Here is a 27,218-nt window from a genome sequence, read left to right as displayed (position 1 = left end):
ATCAATCTCCGCAAAGTTAAAGCTGTCGCTGTAACCTGTTATTGGTAGTAGATATTTTGAGATATACTCCGGATTCAATTTTGATACACCTATCGACGCCTCATAAAGAGTGCTAAAATATTTTGAAAATAAGTCACAAATTTCCCCCCCAGCCGCAGCTGTCTTTGAGCCGTCACTCATAGACCCAGGGATCGTGCCTTTATTGTTTCGTTTGCTCTTTAAGTAAGACCAAAACTTTTTAGGATTACCCTGGATCTCATCTTCTAAATTAGTATTATAGGTGTTGTATGCGTCACGGATAAGTTTTTTACATCGTTTGCTAAGTAATACGAGAGACAATTCATCCATAGGGTTTTTATATTTTTTTACACGTTTCAGTAATTTGCGTTTTTCTTTCAGCCTTTTTTTAAGTTCATGATTAATCCACCGGGGGTAGGAATCATTTTTTATCCTTTGAAGAGGAACATATTTAGTTATTAGATTTCGCAGGGTATTATATAGAGTGCTTACCATTTCGTTGACGTCTGTACAAGATCTTAGTATTTTATTCCAGTCTAATTCCTCTAAACATTCAGCAATTGAGTCAAAATCAGCTTTATAAAAACATGGTTTTTGAATCGAGTCAACTTTAAGTCTATCCAATTCAATGCGAGAAATAAATACATTTAACGGGGGGTGCTGGGGGTCAATATTACAAACAGAAACACTAGATAGCTCGACGCGACACTTCGGCGGACTAGCGAGAACCAGATCTAGAATTTTATTTCTGTTATTAAAAACTGAATTTATTTGCTGCAAGCCACATTCAGAAATAAAATCCAACAATAGTTGTGCAGCAGGTGGGTACAATTTAACACAATTATTCAGATTTACATTCCAATCAATACAGCTTAAATTAAAGTCACCTATTATGCATGTATACATATTATGAAGCTCTGATACACGATTACAATTGCTAAGGAAACCATCAAGAGTTAGCTTTTTAACGGGTGGTGGAAGATACACTGCACAGAAAGCAATCGAATGGATCTCTTTCAGGTTTGGAGTATTTATAGTTATCCAAATATCCTCATTTTCACTTTCCCATTCATATTTTCTATTAGCTATTAAATTTTTTTTTACAGCAATTAGAACTCCTCCACCATCCGTTTTATTGCCAAGCCTACAGGTATTTCTATCTCTTCTATAAACATTATATCTACTGTCAAATAGCTCACTGCTAAATATTGAACAATTCAACCACGTTTCAGTAAGAATGAGAATATCGAAATTGTTAGAACTTACATTACGGTACACATCATGGGTCTTAGTTCTCAGGCCACGAACATTTTGGTAAAAGATATTTAGAGACGAGAATTTATACACAAACACAAGTTATAATCATGAATTCTGACTTCGGATAGTTACGGTTACTTTAAGGAACTGAGAAACTCCATGTCCTTAATTATTTTAAGGTCAGAGCTGTCATCTTTTCGGACAAAAATGCGGCCGTTTCTTACCCACACGTATTTGTAGCCCTTTTCTTTTGCTTTGATTCTTGTAGCGGCATGAAGAGCTTTGTTTGCTGGGGATAAATGTTCCATCACGTAAATAGATTTTTTTATGCCTCCTATGCCTATATGCGTTGTATTCAGTTTATCGTTAGAATGATTCTTGTTATATTTGATTACTGAGGCCAAGAAACTGTCTCGCGCATAAGGGGAGCTGAACTGGACAACAATAGATCGGGGTCGATGGCTTTGGCGATTGACTTTAGCTACTCTTGTACAATTTAAAATTTTATCGTCATGTAGTTCCGAGCCAACGACACTACCCAATTGTTTCATAATCGCTAGTAGGTTTTCATTATTATGTTCTGGAACGCATTGGATCTCCAAGTTCTTTTCTCTGGCACGCTGTTCGAGATCATTGATGCGAGTTTTCAATTCCTTAATGTCCGTTTGAGCCTTGACATTTTCCTCTTTCACTTCTTTAATAATATTAATATTATCCTTGTGTTCCCTAATAAAGTCATCATATTGGTTATTAATGAAGTTAATCGATGTTTTCATTTCGTTTAGCTCGTCCCTAATAAGTCTTAGTTCATCGTTTATAGCAGACTTAATAGTAACTTTAACACTTTCAAGCATTACATTGATTTCATCCTTAACAATTTCTCTGAGCATGTCGCGGTATTCAAGATGCGATATTGCATCGCTCGAAGTCGGAGTAGGCGGTGAGGAAAGTGCCATCCTTTTTCTTGTTGATCGCTTATTGAGTTTCGCGTCCGAATTGACCGGCTTGGTATTTACAGGTATATTCTCATTGTTTCCCTTTGACCGCTTCGGTGTGCAGGTAGGACAGTACCACACTTTTGAGGGATCGATGTTGTCGGGTACTTGAGAATATCCAGTCGCCAGCAGACAATTAGTATGATATGCCATTTTACAATTTGTACACGACAAATATAATTCCCCGTCATTTTTATCTTCACAGCAGTTCCAATTTAATTTAGACATCCTACCGCTCGTTTATTGAAAAATATTGAAAATTTAAAATCAAAAATTCTACGAATAGCGCGGGTTTGAACTTGGAAACGTCGATACAACGCGATGCGCGTTCCAAGCACTCGCCGTTACACCAAACAGCCACTGTGAATGTTGATGAAAAAGTCCAACAGTATAGTCGCTTAGGATCGTATGTATCGTATCGTAGGTACAAAGGTGGATATGTACAGTTGTGTGATGGTGGGTAAGTTTGCAAACTCGAACACTCATACGATTATGTTTAACACATTATCACTTCTCAAAAATGATGCACTGTTATGAGCACTGATATAAAACACCTGGGACTCAATATTTTTATTTAATGTTGTATTTTAATAAGTTTGGTATAATATTCAAGACTTTCTTCTCCACAAACAAGATGGCAAAAACACAGAAAAATAACATCAACGCACAAAAGCAGTCATCAACAACGATATCTTATCACTGAAACCGCTGTAATACGCCTGGGGCTTAGGATTCAATATTTTATAAAATGTTTTGTAGTTTGTTCCGTATATTAAATTGTTATTTATAAATTAGTAAGCAAACACAGGATACACGTCCGATCACACGCGTGTGCGCGGGTACTCCCCCCCCCTATCTATATTTATCCCTAGTATCTCGTATTATTTGACTTTGACTACGCTGACGAAGTTCACTTTTCATTACTTGTCGATGTAAATATAAGTCGGTAGTTTTTGGTTCAGAACAAACACAGTTATCTTTTATTTTATTTTGCAACACTCACGGGTTCATAGTTATGTTGCCCGTACATTTTTTTAAAACATTTAGCGCTTTTTACTGCTTTTGCGCGAGCGGTTATTTATTACATTGCCACAATCCAGCCAGCAATCCGCAGACTGCCTAGAAAAGCTAACACAACTATCTTTATAGACATGAGTTGACTGTAAGAAATTACTGTTACCGCCTTTTTATATTAATATTTTCCTTTCATGTAATATAATGTGTACAAAAAAAAAAGGATGTAAACTAGTAAGTGTAATTCATAATTAAATCCAAATGTATTAATTATATTAACTGCTTTATAAACATATATTTACAAACGATTTATCTGTAAATGCAATTACAATAATCTCAACCGAGCTCAAATTTCATTTCCTATCGTAGGATAAATAAAACACAACTCGTTAATAACACAATGTTTGTTTAAATTAAAACGGAAACGCCTAAACAGTTTACCAACATAGATATGACGTCACAGCTGATATTTGAAACCGGATAACGGATCAAAACACAAATACATTAATTTTATTGTGTCCACATTAATACAAGTTTAGTTTATTTAAATATACTAAAAAGAGGCTTTGATTTGTTATTGTGTAATTATGTTGATGTAAAACTACTACCGCTATTGGAAGGGCAGTAAATAGATTGAAATAAAATTGGGACCCTTATAAAGGGTACAAACCTGAGGGTAATACGCGGCGTAGTCATTTTTAAGATTACAATCACTTAAAGCATTGCAAAACTGCTTTTAAATTATAGTAGAGACTATATATATAGAATTATAGTAAAGTAGTGTATAGTTAACATCAAGAGAGGACCTTCAAAATTACTTGCCGCGGTTTTTCGATGAAAAGTCCCAAAATTACTACAGCAAGAGAATCCTGTCACTACCTATGAGATGGTGGCAAGTTATTGAATAAAATGGCACATACATACATTACATATATATATTTATATATATATAGATTGTTTCACGAGCTGTTGATAAATTTAGCTGATGTATAACGGTATCAAACAGATAAACGTCTATGATTTCTAAATCTATTTTAATATCTAAATCCATTTTGTCTATCAGATATTTCTATTCGCAACCTGTGGAACTAATGCTTTAGTCTATAAGTTGAATTTAAACAGTTTCTTTAAGCATGTTTTAGCTCCTGCCGATAAAGTCTATCAAAGATTATGTGCGAGATTATATTTATCATCGATCGGTAAAAATCATATGTCTAGCATGAAAAGCAGTGTTATCGCCTTTTTGTATATTATGTGATGAAATAATGTTATGGCGTATATAAACTGGACGCTATTATAAGTATAGCTATAAACGCTAGAACACTCGCTGCACTGTAGAAAGGCTCACACTTACAGATCTCGCTGTATTTCGCTGATTGTGCCCATCTTCGAGCATTGTCAGGATCCTGGTACATGCTGGGTTATTGGGTTAAGGGCACAATGACTTCAGAATAATAAATAAGGCAGAGACACCATATTTATAACTTTTTATTGCATAACTAAAACAAATGCATAACTATTGATTTGAATTTTTTGGTTCTATATTCAAAAACGATCATTATTTACATTTTCAGTTTTTTATACAATTATCGAAAATAAATAAAAAGCTTATATATATTATTTTACGTGGCATTAAATATTCTTTCAGTCTTTATTTATAAAGCTAGGTCACGTACTTTTGAAGATATTGAAGATTTTCTAACCGACTCTTTTTCTTTGCGGTCCAGTGTACTTAAATTATTTCAAAGAAAGTAGTTACGAATATGTTATTAGTTATAAGTAAAACCTCATTAAAGATTTATTGGCTGATTAAATTAAACGACGTGGTTTAGTATATACGTGGGTGTGACAAACAAAATTATGAAAAGCCCGCTAACTGCGTGTATGCTTATGTATTCTTATTACAGATAACGTTTTCGGAAAATATATGCACGTTATTTACCTAAAATAATATGTTTCTTTTTCCCCACCGTGACCTGAAAGGCACGCGATGCCTTCGTTCTCGTGTTTATTATACACAAACTAGATAATAATAGTTGTTCGTGGTAGGGAAATTTATTCGCCAACCTGAAATGGAGAGTCATATTCGATTAAACCCTTACCGATCGGTCTTTAGATCGAAGAAAGAGGACTTTGCCCAGTGTTTAGTTTACAGGCTGAATTGGTTTAGAAAAATATACAGTAAAAAAAAATCTAAGCCTTCCTACGTCACGTTTCTTTGACAAGATGTTATTCAAGAAAATGTCTTCATATTGGATTACAATTATTATAAAATTGGATAAGAACTGAAGACAGAAGCTGATTCACGCCTTTCGTAACAAACTAATATACTTAAGCTATTAAAATAACAAAAAAAGTATATTTATAGCTGCTTATAACTTTTTTTTATAAATAAATAATATTAGTTTTGAGTAAATCCTGTTTTGACTTCTAAAAAATGGGATACTGTGGTGTATATTAGCCTAACGTACAAAGTGTCAAAGATATCATTGGATAAGAACTTACTTCGTGGATTATTTTATTTATGCAGTAAAGTTTACAACTATAAATCGGTGATATAGTGTTCGCCTGTGTGGATTATTCGATTTTGGCGGTTTCGTTTTCTTCCCTTGTAATAAAGCCTAATATGTCACTCAATAATAACATAGCATTCTCTGCAAAATCTTTTTAAAATCGTATTTTTCGAATGTAGCCTTTTATAAATATTCAAAAATACAAAAATACGAATCATTATAATATAGGTATATGTAATTTTCTTCATTAGAAGACTATATAGTCATAACTATTTCGACCGAACTCTCTAGCTGTCAGACCCTTTTCAAATGTGTAGTAGTTAATGCGGAATCTTTTGTTTTTATAAAGTCCTGTTCGTCCGTTTCGATATATAAATTCAATTTAGTACTTTTAGGAAAATTTTGTAAACATAAAACAGGATAGAGTCGTAATACCTATCTTTATTCTGAAGTTTGTGGATGTAAGGTTTAAAATGTAAAATGTGCAGTGTTTTCTTAATACCTTGTGGCGACATCTATCACGCGAAATACGAACGACTACGAAACTACGTAATTAGAGAAAACTGACGTATGCTACATCGCGCTATCAGAGTTTTCAAAGTGATTAAGTATATATACAAGATCCCGACAACAACCGTTGGGGGCCGTTAGCCCGCCAGACACAACACCCGTCTGGCCGGAGGATCCTCCCTTTTCACCACACTACAAACTGGTGACCCCGAGCATGAACATCAGCGCAGCCTTTGCAAGCTACGACATCATGACGTCATCATCACTTGACCCCGAGCATGAACATCAGCGCAACCTTCATTATCATCATCACTTCCTCAAGCTTTCGAGCAGCGAGTAGCATCCAATATCTACGGCTTCAGCCAGCCAGCATCTACGGCTACTACGGGTATCCTGACCACCAGCATGCAGCGGACGCGCATTCCTGGTCATCACCCACAGCCTTCTCAGCGACTTTGGCACAGCACACTGCACTTCGGCCGGTCAGCAAGCAGAGACGCACTTCTCTCCTGGTCGACGCAGCAGCAGCCACTACGCAGTACTGCACCACTCCGACTCACTGGAGCATATGCAGCATCACCGCAGACAGTGCCGACTCACCGTGAACTATGCGGCATCTGGTTCCGACTCACTGGAACATTTCACTGGCCCGGCAAGCATCACAAGATAAATGGACGACTTAACCTGCTATCGACCTCCGGTCTCGGAGGGGAGTGATGTGGCGACATCTATCGTGCGAAATACGAACGACTACAAACTACGTAATTAGAGAAAACTGACGTATGCTACATCGCGCTATCAGAGTTTTCAAAGTGATTAAGTATATATACAAGTTCCCGACAACAACCGTGGGGGCGTTAGCCCGCCAGACACCAACACCCGTCTGGTCGGAGGATCCTCCCTTTTCGATGGCGGACGTGATTCTTCACACCACGTTCCTCTCGCTATCCAAAACCTTCTAAAGTATGTAAATTCATAAATATATTAAATCTCGTCGTATATCGTCGCAGTGAGAGTATTTTTATGTCCCACTGCTGTACCTTATGCTTATTGAATGAAAAGGATTGGCCCTAAAAAGTTGCCATTGAAAATTGTTGAATGAAACGTGGGGCATGTAAAAACTTAATAAACCGCGATAAAATCGAAAAAGTTGTTTCATTATAATGAGTGAAATTCGCGTAAACATTAGAAAAGCATATTTTTTGGTAATTTTAGTATAATTTTATTTAAAGGATTTTGAATATTTGTCATATTCCACCCAATACCAACCCATGGTTTAATATCCACTCTGCCATCACAACTCAATAAAATACGCACAAAAGAATAGAAAATCGATTGAAGATTTTTTTAAACTATATCTTGTATTATCACGGAAGTAGATATAATGCTAAAACGTCTACGTACTAAATTACATTTATCTACATATTATATAAAACAAACTTTTCGTTATTAATAGGCGTAAACAGTATAAACCATATTTAATGTATCTAATATAACAAAAAAGTACTTAGTTTATATAGTTACTAAATTATTTTGTTTGTAAAAGATTATGGACGAAAATTTATCTATACATACAAATAAATAAAATTGGAGTGTCTGTTTGTAATATTAAAATAACCGATTTTGACGGGACTTTCACTGGCAGATAGCTGATATAGTAAGGAGTAACTTAGGTCACTTTTATTTTAGAAATTTATTTATTTTATTACTGCGAAATGAACAATAAATTATTTGTTACTTTCCACGCGGACAAAGTCGCGGGCACAGCTAGTAAGACAATAAATTAATCTGACTGCCATTGAAAATAAATGGACATAAAACATCGCGGGACCGACGTTATTTTTGCGTTAGTTAAAGTTGTCAATTCACTGAAAAGTTACTAAATCCACAAAATAGTTTTATTTCTTTTTTAAATTGCAAATAAAGCTGTGTTCGCGCGATGCTATGGGTAAAAACAAATTAAGAAAATGTCCAAATTTATACAAATGCAATGAAAATTTACCTAGACTGACTTAGTACTAACAAGAATATCAATTTTCCAACTTGTATTCCAGACAAATACATAGACAAAATCAAAAAAAAAAAATTTAAGTAACAAAGAAAATAACATTTTTTATACCTATTTGTAACAACGACTTTTTTCCTATAACAATACCATAATACCGTATATTAGTTCTGCTGCATTTTAATTTTGAAATCATCATTTTATCTGTCTGTATTAAAAATATCGCTTGAGAACTTTAACTTTCTTTTAAGATGCACCAGTTTCCCGCGTCATATAAATTTGCACACTGGTCTAGGACGTAAATGTGACTGTATACGGATATATTACGTACTAAACGGAATGTAGTAAGGAATGCGGCTCGAAGGACCAAAACCAATATGGCCGAATGACGTAAAACCATTGAACGTACAGAACTTTAAAGGAATTGTGTTAATTTTAAAGGTTGCATCGTAAATAACAATCAAACGATTGTTCGATTGTGAAAGCTTCCTTAACACGATGATAATAAAGTTTATTTTTTATTGCATTGACGTATGATGATTTATGTGATATACATATAAATGTATGATTTATGACTTGTCTTGAACGGTAATTTTAATTTGCGTACGTTTCGCGGAAGATCCCGCATATATTTAGCATTTATTGTTGTTTGTATAACACTCGCTTTGGTATCTCATATAAAATATACAATTTATTCATTAATAAAAAGAGAAAAGTACTAGATTAAAAATAAATGTATGATATAACTAAATAAACCTGCAATATCCTATATTTTATTATAAAATTTGGTCCCAATAATTTTTAATATTTGAAAAATGGACCTAAAAAATTAAAGTTTCAGTTCATATGAACACTTACTGAATTACGGTAACTTTACTAGGCTAGAGATATAGTAAAATAAGAGATATGAACTACTTGTAAATTGTACCAATAATTTATATTTGGTACCGTCCCTTAGAGCCAGCTTATCCAAAGTACCATGTTGTACTTTTTGGACCCATGGGGCCCAGAGTTAATATCTGTTTGGTTCACGACGTGTTTCTAATCTACGACGATTACTAAATGATGGCACGACGTTCGCCGGTTCACCCTTTTTATACTAAAATTAGAAAACCTTAGCAGCAATTCATGGGAGTTGTGTTGGGCATATAAATTTGATAAAAGAATTTTGCATTACTTAAAAATCCATATTACGTTATTATAGATCCATAGGGGAATATTATCTAGGTTAACCAAGGTGCGAACCATGGGGACATCAAAGTGTACAGCATAGCGTACTTCCTGTTTATGTAACATCGCCATTATGATATAACTGAGGTAGGTCACAGCAGGAAATATCCTGCTCAAAATCTGGAGCAGGCCGACTTGGGTACTACTTCGACCTTACAGAAGATCAGAATTAAATAATACTGCTTTCAAGCAGGGTTGTGTTTCTGTTTTGAGAATGGCGACCAGAGTTCCTGAGCGGATTGGGAGGTGAGGTCGGCAACGCGCTTGCGATGCTTCTTGCGGTGTTGCAGGAGTTTATAGGCTACGGTAACGCTTACCATCAGGTGAACAGTTCGCTTGTTTCTGTCAACCAGACCTCTAAAAATGCGAAACAATTTCAAGTATATGTGCTAATTACGTATCCCCTTTGACTAAAGCGTGTTTTACTCTAATATAGATTCATTCACAACGTATTGCCGAAATTGATAAAACTAGAAACATCACATTTTTTTCTATATATTACATAGATAAATATTTGGAATAGATTATTAATAAACCTTTGATCATGTGTTGGCGGATAAGTCACACAAATTGACTTATGTCAGGTTATGTGTGGGTTCCCGCATATAAAAAAAAAATCTATATGGCCGCCATACAGATTTAGAAATACAATTTGTCGTGGTCTAGCATTTAAGATGTGGGCTTCCAGATCAATACGGGGTTCAAGTCCTACTCTTCAATAGCCGTTGGATGTTAAGCTTTTTTAACTGAATTCAAAAAAGGATGCGGTTACTCAATTCGACCGTATATAGCGCGTATGTTAATTTTTTTCGTCTACTTACGTTGTATTACTTGTCGATGTAATTGAAGTCGTTTTTTTTTCGTTTGCTAGCAGCAAACACAATTATTTTTACTTTTATTCTAACAAAACTCGATGTTCGACTCGTAACTGCGTTCCTTCAAATAGCGGGTTCCGCAGGTGTATTGATTACGTTCCACATGACAAGAAGCTCTTTTTTAAATTTTTCTTTGTCTTAATATACGCGCTACTTGTACGTACGGTACGTACTTACGCACAACCGTCCAGTATTATTTTTCTTATCCCTAAAAACATCGATGAATTGAAATATTAATTCTAACTAACTCGTAGAATATTTTTCATTGTAAATTATAGCCGTGTTTACGCACTCACGAAAGGTACCATGCGGAACGAATCTATCACAGTAGCTCGTCTATTTCAATTAAGTCAAATTGAAATATGGGCTAGGATTTTTTTTTCATGTGTAGCGAGATCTATTACACCTACAGAACCATTTAAACGAACGAAGTTAGGAGTCCAACATTCTGTAAATGTAATCATGTATGTATGTACCTAATGACATTTACGATACAAGTCGCCGTCGATAAATGAAAGAATTCGACTTAATGCCAAAAAAAGATTTAACTTCACATATTAGACTTCAGTGGTTGAAAACACTATTTGAATCATTGTCACCAGAGTTGTCTCGACAGCATAGATTATACGATCGTACACGTAAAAAAGTATTTGTTTATAATCGATAAGCTATAAAAAATTCTATAGCGTTATTAATATTTCAAATATAATTTCGCCATTAGATATAATTACTTAATGCAATTTTCATGTAGATTACACCACAAAGAAGTAAGATGACTCGTCTAATACCATTACAACTCATGTTAGAGAAAAAATAGCATAAAAAGCCAATACATTTTAAAGAGTTAGTGTAAAGCAGAAAATATCTTGCATAAAATTTGGAATGGCCAGACTGGGAAAAGTACCTGAAACTTACAGAAGATCACAAACAAATAGTACTCAAGCAGTGTAGGTAGAGCTCCTTGGCAGGATCCGAAGTAGAGTCGGCAACGAATTTATGATTCTCATAGTGTTGCAGGTGTTCATAGGCTATGGCACTTATCATCAAGCGGAGCGTTTTCTCATTTACTTCCCTATTGCTATAATAAACGCCTTATTAGTATATATAACATTATTTACTATCTCCAGAAGTACATAATATACAACACGGCAACATCAATGTAAAAATATAATATATAAATCGTGCGTAAACTTAGGGAACAACTAAAGGATTACTCTGATATCGTATCTGATCAATATAAGCTGATACTAGCTTACATATACGCTCTCAATCTTTATTCGAGCGCTTATTAACAAAATTCTGACGCCATACCGTTGATAAAATTAAAAATAGCCTCCTATGACGTATTTCATTAATTAATTTACGGCAACAATATATTTTTTACTATATAAGTGCTGTGTGATTACGGCAGTAATGAATATAGCCACCCCCTCTCTCCCCGTGGGTGTCGTAAGAGGCAACTAAGGGATAACACAGTTCCACTATCACCTTGGAACTTAAAAAAAAAAAAGCCGACCGATGGCGGGATAACCATCCGACTTCTGGCTTTGAAATACACAGGCCGAAAACGGACAGCAGCGTCTTCGGTGCGATAAAGCCAGCCCGTCGGTCATCCAACCGCCTCACTGTGGAATATGGCTGAACAAAGGCATATCATAAATCAGTTTTACCAATGTTGGAAATAGCCTACTTTAGTAATTTTCATTAATAGTTCGATAGTCAGACTTTAATATTATGTAAGAATTAAGTATGTTTTTGGCGTAAATAAATTGTTTTACATGAAGTAATGTTAACCGTTTTACTAATGAGAAAATTTAACTTCTTTGTTTACAATTTTTAAAAAGATATAGTTAAAAATCTTGAAGATTATATATTTTTGAAAAGCTCATTTTTAGAAGATTTGTAAAAAATATTATAATATGTATATTTTTGATGGATTATGTATATGTTTACGATGAAACAACACATGGAGGAAAAACATAAATATCTGAACTTCGTCGAAGCTTTTAATACTTATCGACGTTTCCCGATGCTTTGAAATTAATGTTTATTTATAGCTTAGATACTCTTGAAAAACATATAAAAAAATTAGCTGCACTTATTAACGAAGATATATGAAAAACTGTAACACGAGTCTGGGAACGGAAATCAATATCAATTACGGTTTCCCAATTTTATTTTGATCAGTACGTTGTGGTATACTTATCAACTAATTGTATTTTACTTTTATAACTTTACTCATAAAACATTTTATTATTCTTATCATTTTCTGTGGGAAAATAGATATTAAAAAGAATCCCACGTTTTAAAACAGTATAAAAAGCGCTGTAACAATATATTTCTCCAATACGGATTCAGTTGTAGTTTCGTCAAGTACTTAACGACAATTTTATCGTTTAAAATGTCTACTTTTAATCGTTCTAAACGTGATATTATCATACATAGAAGGTGGAAAAACAACTGCGGCACTAGCAACATTTTTAAAAGACAAACAAGTTTCTGAAGACAACGTATGTTTTATTATTGGCAATATTCAAAGGAATAATATATATTCCTTTTATAAACGCTGGAAAGAAGCACAGCGCGTCAAGGAACGATTTTTAAAAAATAATGCCAGTTGGTTGGATTCCGAATATTCCGTGACCATACCGAGATCAGAAAACGTGCCAACTGACTTTACATATTCATCTTCTACTAGAAAACGAGGGAGGCCGTGTGTGTTATATGAGTACTCTTCAGAATCAAGCAAAAAAAGGAAAAATTCTATTTTGCTAAATGAATATGGCATAGATCATATTCTGGATGCATATCTACAAGGATTGCGTTCGATAGGGGAGGATTTGGAGGCAAAACTTGTCGAAGAATTAAAGTTGGCTGATGCTGAAAAAATAAAACTGTTTTAATGAAACAGTTCCGACAGACGAAGAAGCGTTAAGTGTTTTCATCGACATAGATCTGACTAAAGCACAATATGTCTATCTCAAGAATGTTACAGATGAAAGAAACTGTTTTATCTTTCCACCGTAGTACAAAATACAAGATATGAAAAATGCTATCCACCTTCTTCAACCATTGAAATCACGAATAAATATGCAAATTCATATTTGTTTATATCGACTCAACAGCCTAAAAAATAAGTCTGAAATTTCTAGCTCTAAAAATAACGATACTTTCATACAAATTTTCATCCCCATTTTCAACCCCTTACGCCACTTTTTTCACATTAAAAAGTAGCCTATGTCCTTTCTCAGGCTCTAGACTATTGGTGTACCAAATTTCATTTAAATCGGTTCAGTAGTTTTGGCGTGAAAGCGCGACAGACAGACAGACAGAGAGACAGAGTTACTTTCACATTTATTATATTAGTAAGGATTAGTAATCTTTATTGTTGTTAAAGAAATATTATACGAAATGTATTGAAATAAAAACACATTTAACTAAATATATACCATTTTAACAGATTGTGACTTTTATATTTACTTAAAAAAAAAAGAACGCGTGAACCCAGAACAATAAAACTTGATTGATGTGAATCTGTATATATTACTTTATTTTAAAACAAAATTTGATAGCTCTATCTATAATATTTAAGAAGTTATAGACTTTTGATCCGAAAAGCACCCAAATATTCCACAGTGCGCCTGCCTAGCGAGGTGACTATGGGCGAAACACACGAGTTCACGCCGTTTTTTGGCGTGAATTTAGGGAGGCCTATGTCCAGCTGTGGACTGCCATAGGCTGAAGTGATATAATATAAGATACTTGTACATCACTTACATCTATAAAAACACATACAAATACGTTGTAAAAAAGGGGGAAATACCAAATTAAAAATACTAAACTACACACTAACTAATTAGTTACCTACGACAAATTAACAAACAATTTAGTTGTTTATGTATTGTGTCTGAAATATTAATTTTAAGTGTTTTTTTCACATTGCTAAATTTAATAGCTATAGATTTCAACGACTTATTTTAGACATTGCGCTGTGTTGCTTAGCCTTGTCATTCATGTTGACCGACATGTTGATAATGGCGTCCAAAAATAGTGGTTTAGAGATCACTTTCATGACAAAAATAGCCACAATTAAGCTCCATGTTAAAATAGGTCAACAATAATTAGATGTTTCGTGTGTTTTTCTTTTTGTTTTTGAATGAGAGATATTTTAAATTTACTTTTAAAAAATGAAAATAAAAATAACTCGAAGTATAGGAATAATTATTGTTTTTGCTTTTTTTTAAATTAATTTTAACTGGCTTCAAAAAATAAGAGAGATATCCTTTTAACGCTTAGACATTAAAATAAAATTATATAATATTCATTATTTTATAATAAATTGAATGGTACAAATAAATAATGACTATCACGATTTATCCACGCTTAACGCGCCAATAAAAACTCGATCATTCCAAAAATGTTCCGTCTCCGTTTAGTTAGAGATGTTGCGAAGTGTTCCTAAAGTTTAACTGTTTTTAAACTTCTAACATTATAAATTTTTTCAGCTCTCTGTTTCTTGTTCCCACTCGAGTCAAGTTATTGATTTTTATACGTTGCAACTTTAAAGCAAGTTCTCCAGGCTAGAACTAGAATTAGCTTAAGTACTAAGATTTCAAACGCCGAACATCGTGCGGCCATATTTTTTATGATTTTTTAAACCTTCTTTTATACAAACCTTGTTCAGAAAATAACGATCACACAAAAAAAAATTGTTGCAGTTGTTAATAAGTAATGGGCGGTACATGCATATATATTCTATTTTTTTTAAGACCACGATAAACATCAGTATTTTTTTTTAATATAACTAGGTCGGCAAAGAAGCTTACGGCTCACCTAATGGTAAGCGATTACCGTAGCTTATACGCGTCTGCAACACCAGAAGCATCGCAAACGCGTTGCCGACCCTATCCCCAATCCCCCCAGGAGCTCTAGTCACCTTACAAACCAACAGGAACACAACACCGCTTGAAATCAGTATTATTTAGCTGTGATCTTCTGTTAGGTCGAGATACTACCCCAGTCGGGATCTTCTAGGTTCTATTTTGAACAGGAAATTTCCTGCTCTGCTCTACCCCAGTTCATTCTCAGTTTTCGTTCTAGCTATTTATTTTTATTTACTCGTATATAGATAATCATCGGGAATATTCTTTTCATTCTTTAAATAACTTCGGAAAGATCGTAAATGATAAATCACAGACTATTACATATAAACAAAAATATTTATGCCTATAAATTAATATCCCTAAAGCAACCGATAACTGTCATCGCTAAAAATAATTTTATTATCACTGCGTTAGAAGGATGTTGTTATAAGATAATCTCAATAAATATTATTATTCTATTCGTTAATCGTTTAAATTTATTTTGGTATGTTATACTTTGGTTCTTTATATATTTATCAAAAAAAAAAATCTTTTTTCAAGAAGATCGTAATTATTGTTTTTACTAGCTGGGCACTGCGATTTTACCCGCGTTGATTTAAGGAAAAAATCGCCTGAAATTGAGCAAAAAATTTACCGGCCGTCAATCATGTTTACGTTATTTCAAAATTTAAGCCGTTATGTGTATATAATTAATGAATTTACAAAAACAAAAGCAATAATATTTTTTTAGTTGTGGATGCCGGTAGAGCAACCAATTATCTAAAAAATATATACAAATAAATGAAATTGGAGTGTCTGTTTGAAATAATAAAATAACCGCTTTTTACTAAATGCATATGGATGTATACACGGTACATATACCAAAATAACATTTTTTACAATTTTTGTCTGTCTGTCTGTCTGTTTGTTCCGGCTAATCTCTGAAACGGCTAGGCCGATTTCGACGGGACTTCACTGGCAATGTAGTGAAAAGAGTAACTTAGGCTACTTTTATTCTAGAGATTTATTTATTTTATAACTCCGTGAACTGAACAATAACTTTTTTGTTAACATCCACGCGGACGAATTCGCGGGCACAGCTAGTGATATATAATTTATGTGGAGTGATTGTGAGGTTTTTTTTCTAAAAAGGGAGGCAAACATCTTAACCTTAGCTAGCATATTAATATATATGATGACTTTTAAACTGTAGTCTGCTTTTAACAATCAATCGTCAATATACATGTCGTCATATATTATAGCCGCGACGACGCGTTGGCGCAACGGTCACAGCCATGGATTGTACCTGTTGCGCTGGCGGTTGCGGTTTCGATCCCTGCACAGGACAAACATTTCTATTGGCCATACAGGTGTTTGCCGTGCTCTGGGTGTTTGTGCAGTCCTTGTGGGTCGCCCCACCGTCCCTCGGAGAGCACGTGAAGCCGTCGGTCCCGGTTGTTATCATGTACAACTGATAGCGATCGTTACTCATAGTAGGGTATATATCCGCCAACCCGCATTGGAGCAGCGTGGTGGATTAAGCTCTGATCCTTCTCCTACACGGGGAAAGAGTCCTATAGTGGGATATTACAGGCTGAAGCATATATTATAGCTGACTTTTTCTGAACTTTCCACAAGATTGTCAACCTTATTATTATAAATATCGTCATATCTTTTACATTTGGTAAACGAGTTTGATATTCAATGTGCAATATAAGGTCCATTTCTCTCTCTCTCTTTGGAATATTTTTGAAGTAGACCGTATATTTTTGTCACAAGAATATTTTCTACAAATCTGAAACGTACTATTGTTACATTTTGTGCTCTTCAAGTATCACTCGAAACCTTTCTGGCAAGTCGTCTACAATTTCTTCAGATCATTTCACCAATATTTGGAACGAAGTTCCTTACGGCAAGCCTGACATTTGGCTGGGCGACCGAACTGTCAAAATTGTGATACTAAAACCGTAAGAAAAATGTATAACGGAAGTGACGTCATAGCAGTCACACGACTGTATAATATGACGTTTGTAAAACTAAAATATTATTATTATTATTTTGTTTGATTTATTTTATTTTACGGTATTTGTTACTTTCTAAAATACTAAATTTCCTAAATACTTTTATGTACTTAATTAAAAAACAACCAACAAAATTAAAAAAATCAAGAACTACGAGGGGCGGCTGAAAAGTTCTGAGCCTAGGGTACTTGCAGTCGTACTATTTACTTATCCGGTGGGCCACTATTTGAACGACATCTACCCACTATATAAGCGAAGTTTCACGTCATTAGCTTCATTACGCTTTGAGTGATTGAACCGTAAACATCACCATGTCTGAGTCATCACTGCACTTAATGAAGTTTGAGCATCGCGCCGTCATCAAATTCCTCGTTAAAAAGGGGAAAACAGCAAAAGAAATTTTTGAAGAAACTTCTAGTGTATACGGAGAATCTGGACCGTCGTCAGCCACGGTTAAACGATGGACACGCCTAATCCAACAAGGCAGAGAGACTCTGGAAGATGACCCCCGCTCGGGTCGACCGAACACCGCAGTCAACGATGAAAACATTGAAAAAGAACAAAACATGTACTGGACGATCGCCGAATAAAATTGTGGCAGATAGCAGAAGAGCTTGGCTTTAGTAAGGAACGAGTTGGAGATATTATGCACAATCATTTGCATATGAATAAAGTCAGTGCGCGTTGGGTGCTAAAAATGCTCACGCCACTTGACAAGCAGCAGCGCGTTGAAACTTCTGAAGAGTTTTTAGACTTGTGCAAGGATAATTTGGAAGAAATTTGCACTCGTATTGTCACCGTTGATGAAACGTGGATCCGACAATATGACCCAGAATCAAAACAGGAGTCAATGCAGTGGATAGAGAAGGGGGAAAGACCGCCGAAGAAGTTCAAGGTGGAAATATCGGCTTCCAAACTCATGGCCACCATTTTTTGGGATTGCGAAGGAGTTTTGCTCATAGATTACCTTCCGAAAAAAACTACAATGAATGCAGAGTATTATGCTCGGCTTTTAAAAAAAGTTCGCGAAGTCATTGTCGAAAAAAGAAGAGGTAAAATCAGCAAAGGAATTTTGTTTTTGCAAGACAACGCGCCGGTTCACACGGCGCGTATTGCGAGGCAAGCCTTGCGAGAAACTGGCTTCGATGAAGTAAATCACCCTCCCTATAGTCCAGATCTGGCACCTAGCAATTATTTTTTATTTAAAAATTTGAAAAAATAATTACGGGGACGAAGATTTAGGGATGATGAAGAGATGAAGGTGGCCGTTAATGAACATTTTCTAGCCAAAGACGCGGGTTACTTTTTATCAGGGATACAAGCCCTCTATAAAAGATGTCAAAGGTGCATTGAAGTCCAGGGGGACTATATTGAAAAATGAATTTTATTTAGATTTTTATCTAGACTCTTAATGCCCTAGGCTCAGAACTTTTCAGCCGCCCCTCGTAGAACTTCTATACTATCCGAAGGAACTTCGTTCCTACCTGGTGTCCCATGACACCACATAATTTTTTTGTAATTAAAAATCATAATTTGTATGGTCGACTAAGATCAGTCACTTAACTTTTGCATGTTTTAATGTAACTTATTTGTTTGCATTGTAGGCATTAGGCAACATGTACTTCGCGCATTCCAGTCTAACGGATCTCAAGATATGGGACTTCGAACTGAAGTCGTACGTGGACGTCGTGGGCAAGGAGATCAACAGTGGGAATATTGAGAAGGTCACGACGAAGGAAAAGGCTAAATTCCCTCAGCACTTTTTTCCTGAAGTAAGTGTATTATTGTCTCTATGAGATTCGCTTATATTATGATAGTAAAGTTAACATATAGTTGTAGGTACTTTTGTTTTAATAAATTCCCAAATTTATTTCTCTGGTATGTAGAAAATATATTATTAACTACATTTCCTATTGTATCGAGATTATAACCACTCTTTACTACGTTTTTCATTGACTCCTTTATTACCACTCTATTTATTGAATACAAGCGACCTCTGTCCATCTGTATTTTTTTCCATGATAAGTAATCACCAACATGTCATATACTAAAAACCTTCTCCGAAACGCCGTACCTTATGGTATAAGTATTATTTCGATCAGTGACGTAGTTTTCGCAGTATAACCAAACAAAAAAACGACTCTCCATTTATTAGTACAGATATAAAGTATTTTTAACTGACTTCCAAAAAAGGAGGAGGTTCTCATTTCGATAGTATTTTTTTTTATGTATGTACTTCAGAAATTTTGACAGAGTGGGCCGATTTCGATAAAAAATAAATAATAATAATAATAATCGAAAGGTGGTGCGTGTCATTTGTTCCTATTTAAATTTATTTGAGATCTAACAAGTATTTTTCGAGTTATATCTAATAATGCGTTTTTACTTGACAATTTTTTCGTCGACCTACGTTGTATTATACCGCATAACTTTTTACTAGATGTACCGATTATGATGATTTATAATTTAATCGAAAGCTGATGTTTATCATGTGGTCGCATTTAAATTTCATCGAGATTTGGTAACAACTTTTTGAGTAATCTTTGATAACGCGTATTTACTTGAATATTTTTTCGTCTATCTGCGTTGTATTACTTGTCGATGTAATTGAAGTCGGTTTTTTTCAATTGCGAGCAAACACAATTATTTCTTACAAGATTGAAATGAACGAAATAAAGACAAAATTATCAAGATAAGGATAAACGTCTAGAAATAAAATCAATGGAATAATTATTTTTTTTAAGGATTTTATAACAATTGAATCTTTACTTTACAGAATTACAATATTCTTTGATCAAATAATTAAAGTTATTGTAGCTAACACCGATTTAAAATATAGAATTTGCTAAGAAGAAATCGTCAAGAATTTTCTAGACATTTTAATAAAAACATTAAAACAACAAAATAAATTAAATGTAGAAGCTTTGCCAATAAGTAAGGACTCGACACAATTTATCCACAATTGAAATTGATTTGTGAAATCCAATTTATTCAAGAATTTGAATTACCAACTCAATTATTATTGAGGCGTTTCAATATATTTGCTGCTTACATTATTGTTAATCAAATTATATTTGAAAGAATTTCATATAAAAAAAAAATCTTTCAATATAAAGTCTGTTTCACCGCTTGCTGATAAATTTATCTCTAACACAAGCTACTAATAAGCTTTATCCACCAGTGCCTGTATAATAAAAATATTTGATAGATAAATTGGCAGGTGATGGTTACACTGTAAAATTTTTTTGTAAAATTATCATTTTTTTACTCAACATGAGATGGCTAAATTACTAATCAGTGTGTATGAATTCAAATTATAACACATTTTGAGTAATTTTCCAAGACATATGAGAAAATTTGCTAAGATGCGCTTTAATTTTACAATCTTAGAGTATAAATCTTACTTGTATTGTAATTTCACGGAACAGTTTATTAAATTTTAATAACAAACTTTGAAGATTTACCAAAATTTTTAGTAATTTGAGATACTATATTTTTTTGTAAAATTACCAAATATTTTATAATTCGAATTACTGTGAAGTGTTTAGAAATTTACAAATTTTGTTATTATTTTTACAATTTGAACTGTAAAATTACACAATACATTGTAAAATTACTAAAAAATACTACTTGTCTGTAGCCATGTGTAATTTTACTAAACAGGTTATCAATTTTCGATACCAAGCACCTTAAATTTACGAACATTATTTGTGTTTTGAATTCCTACTTTTGTTGTAAATTTACAAAACAATATTGTAATTGAAACTACAATGGAATTATTGAAAATTCAAAAAATTTTTTTGGTATTTTTACTATTCTTATTGTAAAATTACACAATGTATTGTAAAATTACTAAAAAATACTATTTTTCTTTAGCCTTGTTTAATTTTACTAAACACGCTGTCGACTTTCGTTTCCAAGCTTCGTAAATTTACAAACATTGTGCGTATTTTAATTTAATCTGTGGTCTAGTAAGATTGTGAAACAATAGTTAAATTCGAATTCTAATGAATTCATTGGAAATTCAATAATCTTCTCATTAATTTTATTATTTTGACTGTAAAATTATACAGTGTTTTGTATAATTAACAGTATAATAGGGTAACTACTTTTTTAGATGAACCAAAATTGTTAGTATTTCGGTTTACCATAGTTTCTTGAAAGATTACAAAAAAAAATGTTTATTTACATATTATTGAAATTATTAAAAATTTATCAATATTTTTATATCATATTTATATGTAAAATTTTGATTTGAAAATTATATATAGTAAAGTTATGATTAATAAAGCATTTTTAACTTCCCTCTAAAAAAATTAAAATTTTTTTTAAAAATCGGGAAGTTATTGGTTTTACCCCGTTTTTCGAAAGTCGAGTTTTCATCATATCTCGACGTTTAAAGGCCCTAGAAAGCTTCCCTGACTATTTTTACGAGGGTGTCTGTATGTCTGTGTGGATGTGTGTGTGTACGCATGTAAACCTCTTATAACTTTTGAACGGCTTGACCGATCGAAACGAGACTCGTGGCATTCGAAAGGGTTCTACTCAACTTAGACTTCCTGAAAATTTGAAGTGAATCGATTCGGTAGATTTTGAGAAATTTAAAAAAAAACCGCGAAAAAATTTTTTCGAAAATGATGTTTTTTTAGAATAACTTTTTGGCTATTGCACCGATCAATTCCATAACCTAATCAGCTCTTAAGCTCAAAAAACGACGTCGAATGCCGTTTTGCAAATCAAAATCGGTTCATTAGTTCGTGAGATATCGAAAACCAAAAAAATCGAAAAAATTAAAAAACAAGCGTTTCTTAGAATAACTTAGTGACTTTACGTCTAATCGATTTTGTTCTCATTGTAACATTTTTAGGCCTCAAAAAACTGCGTCGATTGCCGTCTTGAACATCGAAATCAAACCACGCGTTTTGCAGTTATGGCATTTCAAAAATTCCAAAAAAAACGTTTTTTCAAGATAACTTTGAAATTTTGAGACTTATCGACTTTGTTTTCCTTACATCACTTTTAGTGCTCAAAAAACTGCGTCGATTGCCGTTGTACAAATCGAAATCGGTTGATTCGTTCGTGAGATATCGAAAACCAAAAAAATCGAAAAAATTCAAAAACAAGCGTTTTTTTAGGATAACATGGAGACTGTACGTCTCATCGGTTTCGCTCTCATTGTAACATTTTTACGCCTCAAAAAACTTCGTCGATTGCCGTATTGAACGTCAAAATCGAACAACACGTTCCAAAGTTATGGCATTTCAAAAATTTCAAAAAAAAAGTTTTTCCAAGATGACTTTGAAATTTTGAGACTTATCGATTTTGTTCTCTTCACAACATTTTTAGTACTCGAGAAACTGCGTCGAATAGCATTCAGAAAGTTAAAATCGGTCAATTGATGCGTAAGATATCGTTGTTGCAAAAGTTCTAAAAAAAATTTTTGAGCTCGAAGAGCTCAAAAATCATTAATGTTGAAGTGTTGATGAGCTCGCAGAGCTCAACAAAGCACTCCTGAACTTACTTCGGCGCGCTTCGAGTGTAGATGTAGTATAGTTACAAAACAACATAGTAAATTTACTAAACATTTTTATGATCAATTATTGATTAAAATTACAAAATTGTATAGTAAAATTACTAATCAAATTTTCTGTAACTGCTTGGCAAATTTCCAAAAATATTTTGTAATTTTATCAAACCCAATTCAAATGAATTGGTTGGTGTAGTTACGAAACTGCGTAGTAAATTTACTAAACATTTTTATGATCAATTATTGAATAAAATTACAAAACTGTATAGTAAAATTACTAATCAAATTTTCTGTAACCGCTTGGTAAATCTCCAAAAATATTTTGCAATTTCATCAAACTCAATTCAAGTGAATTAAGTAGTATAGTTACAAAACAGCATAGTAAATTTACTAAGCATTTTCATGATACATTCTTGAGTAAAATTACAAAACTGTATGATAAAATTACTATTTAAATCTTCTGGAACTGCTTGGTAAATTTCCAAAAACATTTTGTAATTTTCTCAAATTGAGTTGAAGCATTCTGTTTAGTAAATTTACTAAATTGTTTTGCGTTAAAACTTCCCACACATTTTTAGTAAGTTTACCAAAGAAATTTTTAACAGTGTAGAAAGAGATTTATGTCTTGATGAACTTTTATCTGTTGAATACCGTTATACGTCAGATAGCTTCATTAGCAAATGATGAAACATATATTGAGCCTCATTTATCAATACTATAATATTAGTTCGATATTGACAATTTCCTCAGCCTGCAGTGGAGCAACGCGGTGGTGTGGGAGCTCTAACCCTTCTCCTACTACTAACCTACCTACTAATTTCATAAAAATATTAGAAACTAGCTGACCTGGCGAACTTCGTAACGCCACATTTTTGTCGTGACTATTTACGAGTAATATATACTCGTAAATAATAATTTCCTTTTATACAAACCTTTTCGTGTTCGTTAACACTAACAAAAATAATTACCAGATTTGGTGCAGTCGTTCGAAAGTTATGCACGTACATTAATTATAACGATCGTTTCTTTTTTTATAGGTAGATTTTTGAGCGGTAAAACTCGGTCTGCAGTTAAAATTTATTATTACAGAACTATGATTGTAGTTCGATGAATGTGTGACAGGAAAACTTATATTCGGCAGTCGTTCAATGTCACGAAACCCGCTTAAATTAGGAAACAATACTCTAATTAAATTTGTCAATGGCTGGACCATAAAAAGGTGGTTGAGGTCAACGATTGCTCGATTCAAATAATCCTTTGTTCGCAAACGAAAAAAAAAAAAAAAACGATTTCAATTTACGTCGACAAGTAATACGACGTAGGCAGTCGAAAAATAATTAATTAAATAAGCATAATATAAATAATTTATTTTGAGCCAAATAAAAAAAGGAAAAAAAAATTGTTGCAATGACATTGACATTTGGACGATGTCTTAACTAACTAAAAAAAGCAATTAATTAATCCTAGTTTCTGTTTTATGAATGATGAATGAATTTTTTCTAGATTTTTTATATAGGTTTGTCATCTGTCATCATTTGTAACTGAGGTGGGGCACAGCAGGAATTTCCTGCTCAAAATATGGAGCAACTGGGGTAGTACCTCGACCTTACAGAAAACCACAGCTAAATAATACTGTTTTCAAGCAGTATTGTGTTCCTGTTGGTGAGTAAGGTGACAAGAGCTCCTGGGTGGATTGGGTATAGGGTCGGCAACGCGCTTGCGATGCTTCTGGTGTTGCAGGCGTCTATAAGCTACGGTAATCGCTTACCATCAGGTGAGCCGTACGCTTGTTTGCCGACCTAGTGACATAAAAAAAAATCATATACGTTTGATTAGTGTCCAAATTTTGCAGATTTGGTTGATATTGGTAATCTTCAGCGCTCAACAGAAAAGTCGAGTAATGTTCTTGATTTGATCCAAATCTTAGAATCTATAAATCAGTGGTAATTTAAATTTATTTTTAGACGACGTTTTAATTTAAAACTTGATTTTGAACATCCAATATTTTAAGAAAAAGAGTTATACAGTACATAAATTTTGTCTTTTCCTTTTTGTTTTTGTCTGTTCCACGATGTACCAATGTTAAGGTTGCCAAGTGAATAATAAATATAGCGCCACTTAAACCACACATCTTTATCGTTCATATAATCTTGAACCGAATAATATTTTTTAGCCATGAAATTATTACTAATGGTCACAGTCAGAAAATCTGCCATAATTAATTAAAATTATACCTAAGTTTGAACATTAAACAAAAGAATGGGCGCGTGGTGCGCGTACATGGTAGTGTGTGTAATATATTTTTTATTGATTTCATGTATTTTTTATGAATAATTTAAAAAAAAATTAGCATTCTGCACTCCTTCTCTGTATAAACTATAAGTGTGCAAAAGTTCATACTTCTCCGTCTACGAAATTTTCGAAAAAAAGGGTACAAAGTTTTTGCTTCACGAATCAATATATAAATTATACGAAAAATTATACTTAAAAAACGAGGTCATTAAAGTCTTTATTCTCCTTTTCAGTGCAAGTGGTCACGTAAAGGATTCCTGCGGACACGGTGGTCGATTCGCGGCACTGCGATCGAGTTCATCAACATTCACCTTTTCCACGACGCTTCCAATCTCCTGGCTATGGAGCCTTTTCCCTCTGTAAGTTATTGGATTTTTATCGCACTACCCTCATTTTCATACTCAGTTTTCTTAATATTGATTCTTCTTATTAGATTCTAAAATTATTTTCTGTGCTCCCCTTTGTTAGTAATTGGTTTTCATTAAACTACCCTTGTTTTCATTTGGATAACATTTGTCTAACGTGAGCTAATTGTAAGATATTTTTCTATGCTTACATTAAATATGGATTATATTGTGTACACACAAAAAAAAAAAAACAAATGGTGCAACCTTACTAATAACAACTAAACAATTTTAAATATAATATATTATTAAGTATGTCTTTTGGCTTTTTTTTTTGTTACACTAAATTTAATTAAGGCCCTGAATTTACGGGCATAGCATAGTATTATTTTAGAGCTTCAAATTAAAAGCATTACGTAATAGCTTTAATCTTTCTTAATAAGTAACTAGAAAGAATATTAAAAAATATAAATTTGTGTGTACGCGTGCGTGTGTATACGCAAGTATGTGAGTATGATCGTGCGTGCTTGCCTGTCAATGTACTTGTGTATTTTTGAAGTTTAATATAATAATTACTTCCTTAAAATAAAAAATACAACTTTCTTAAGTGTAAAAAAATATGTTTCAGGTGTATTGTCGAAGTAGGAGGCGCGCACTAAGGCACACTCTTCGTCATTTACACTCTGATGTCAATTCCGCGCCGTATTTCATATTCGGAGATTTCAATTTTCGGACGGACACGGGCGGCGTGGTGAAGGTAAACTGATTCTGTTATTCTAAATAACCATTATCTATTCTACAAACAAATGTCCAATACATACAATACATTTGGCCAGTTATTCAAAATAAAAAATAACTTTATTCAAAGAGGCTTCAAAAGCACTTTCGAATCGTTATTTTACAAATTAAAATTTTAAAGTGATTATTATTTTTAAAAGTCAAGCTACCACCGATTCAGAGTGTAGATTCTGCAGAGAAGAATCGACAAGAAACACCGCAGTTACTCTTTTGAAAATAATATATAAACTGTGTTTTCTCTGTTTTATTATTATCAATAATGCCAAAATGTCAAATGTATTATGCTTTGCAAATATTTAACTACTGCACCATGAATGGCCACTGAATTCATTTCAAATGCTTGATTATAGTCTAAAGCAAAAAACGCGCTTGCGATGCGTCTGGTGTTGCAGGTTGTTTGCCGACCTGATTGTATAGAAGAAAAAAATGTTTATTTATTTACATAAAAACGCACACAATATTTTCCAGAAAGTGACAGAAGAATTGACGTCGTGCCGTCTACAAAACGGCGCGAATGTCGATTCGTCAAAACTGCAGTATCGTTCGAAAGCAGATGATCGCGTCGTACTTACAGTTGGAAAGAAGGAGTTTGCTCATATCGACCACCAGAAGATCTTTAGGGAACCCTGGGTTAGTCAACGTATATTAAACTGTATTTTAAAATGCTGTTTCTCTATTAATAAACTTGATAATAAAAGATCAATATTTTGAGCTGTAATAATGACTACGAAAATAATTTATTTATAGTAATAACAATAACTGCATTCGGGCTTGTTCCCCCAGTTGTGGATAACGCTATTTGACAGATGCCGATACCCAATAGATAAAAGTTTTTAATGTATTATTCTTTTTCACCGTCGAGTTCCACTGTATTTTTGGGGTCACCAGAACGTCTAGCTATCATTCAGCCTATCCGAATATGCCTATAGTTGTTACTCACTAATATAACTTACGTAA

The 27,218-nt window shown here is 33.5% G+C and overlaps 1 protein-coding gene across 1 annotated transcript in view; it reads left to right on the top strand.

Annotated features, from left to right (window-relative positions):
- The window catches only part of LOC123665049 (inositol polyphosphate-5-phosphatase A), a 48,596-nt gene that overhangs the window by 9,115 nt on the left and 12,263 nt on the right, over positions 1 to 27,218 (top strand). The window contains exons 3-6 of the mRNA XM_045599401.1: positions 18,905 to 19,072; positions 25,353 to 25,478; positions 26,092 to 26,220; positions 26,730 to 26,891. Of these exons, the coding sequence (XP_045455357.1) occupies positions 18,905 to 19,072; positions 25,353 to 25,478; positions 26,092 to 26,220; positions 26,730 to 26,891 (585 nt within the window). The remainder of the gene's footprint in view (positions 1 to 18,904; positions 19,073 to 25,352; positions 25,479 to 26,091; positions 26,221 to 26,729; positions 26,892 to 27,218) is intronic.

Source organism: Melitaea cinxia, chromosome 23 (assembly GCF_905220565.1).
Source record: "Melitaea cinxia chromosome 23, ilMelCinx1.1, whole genome shotgun sequence".
NCBI classification, from domain to species: domain Eukaryota; kingdom Metazoa; phylum Arthropoda; class Insecta; order Lepidoptera; family Nymphalidae; genus Melitaea; species Melitaea cinxia.
Note: the sequence above shows the minus strand (reverse complement) of the source record. Positions and strands in the feature narration are given on the sequence as shown.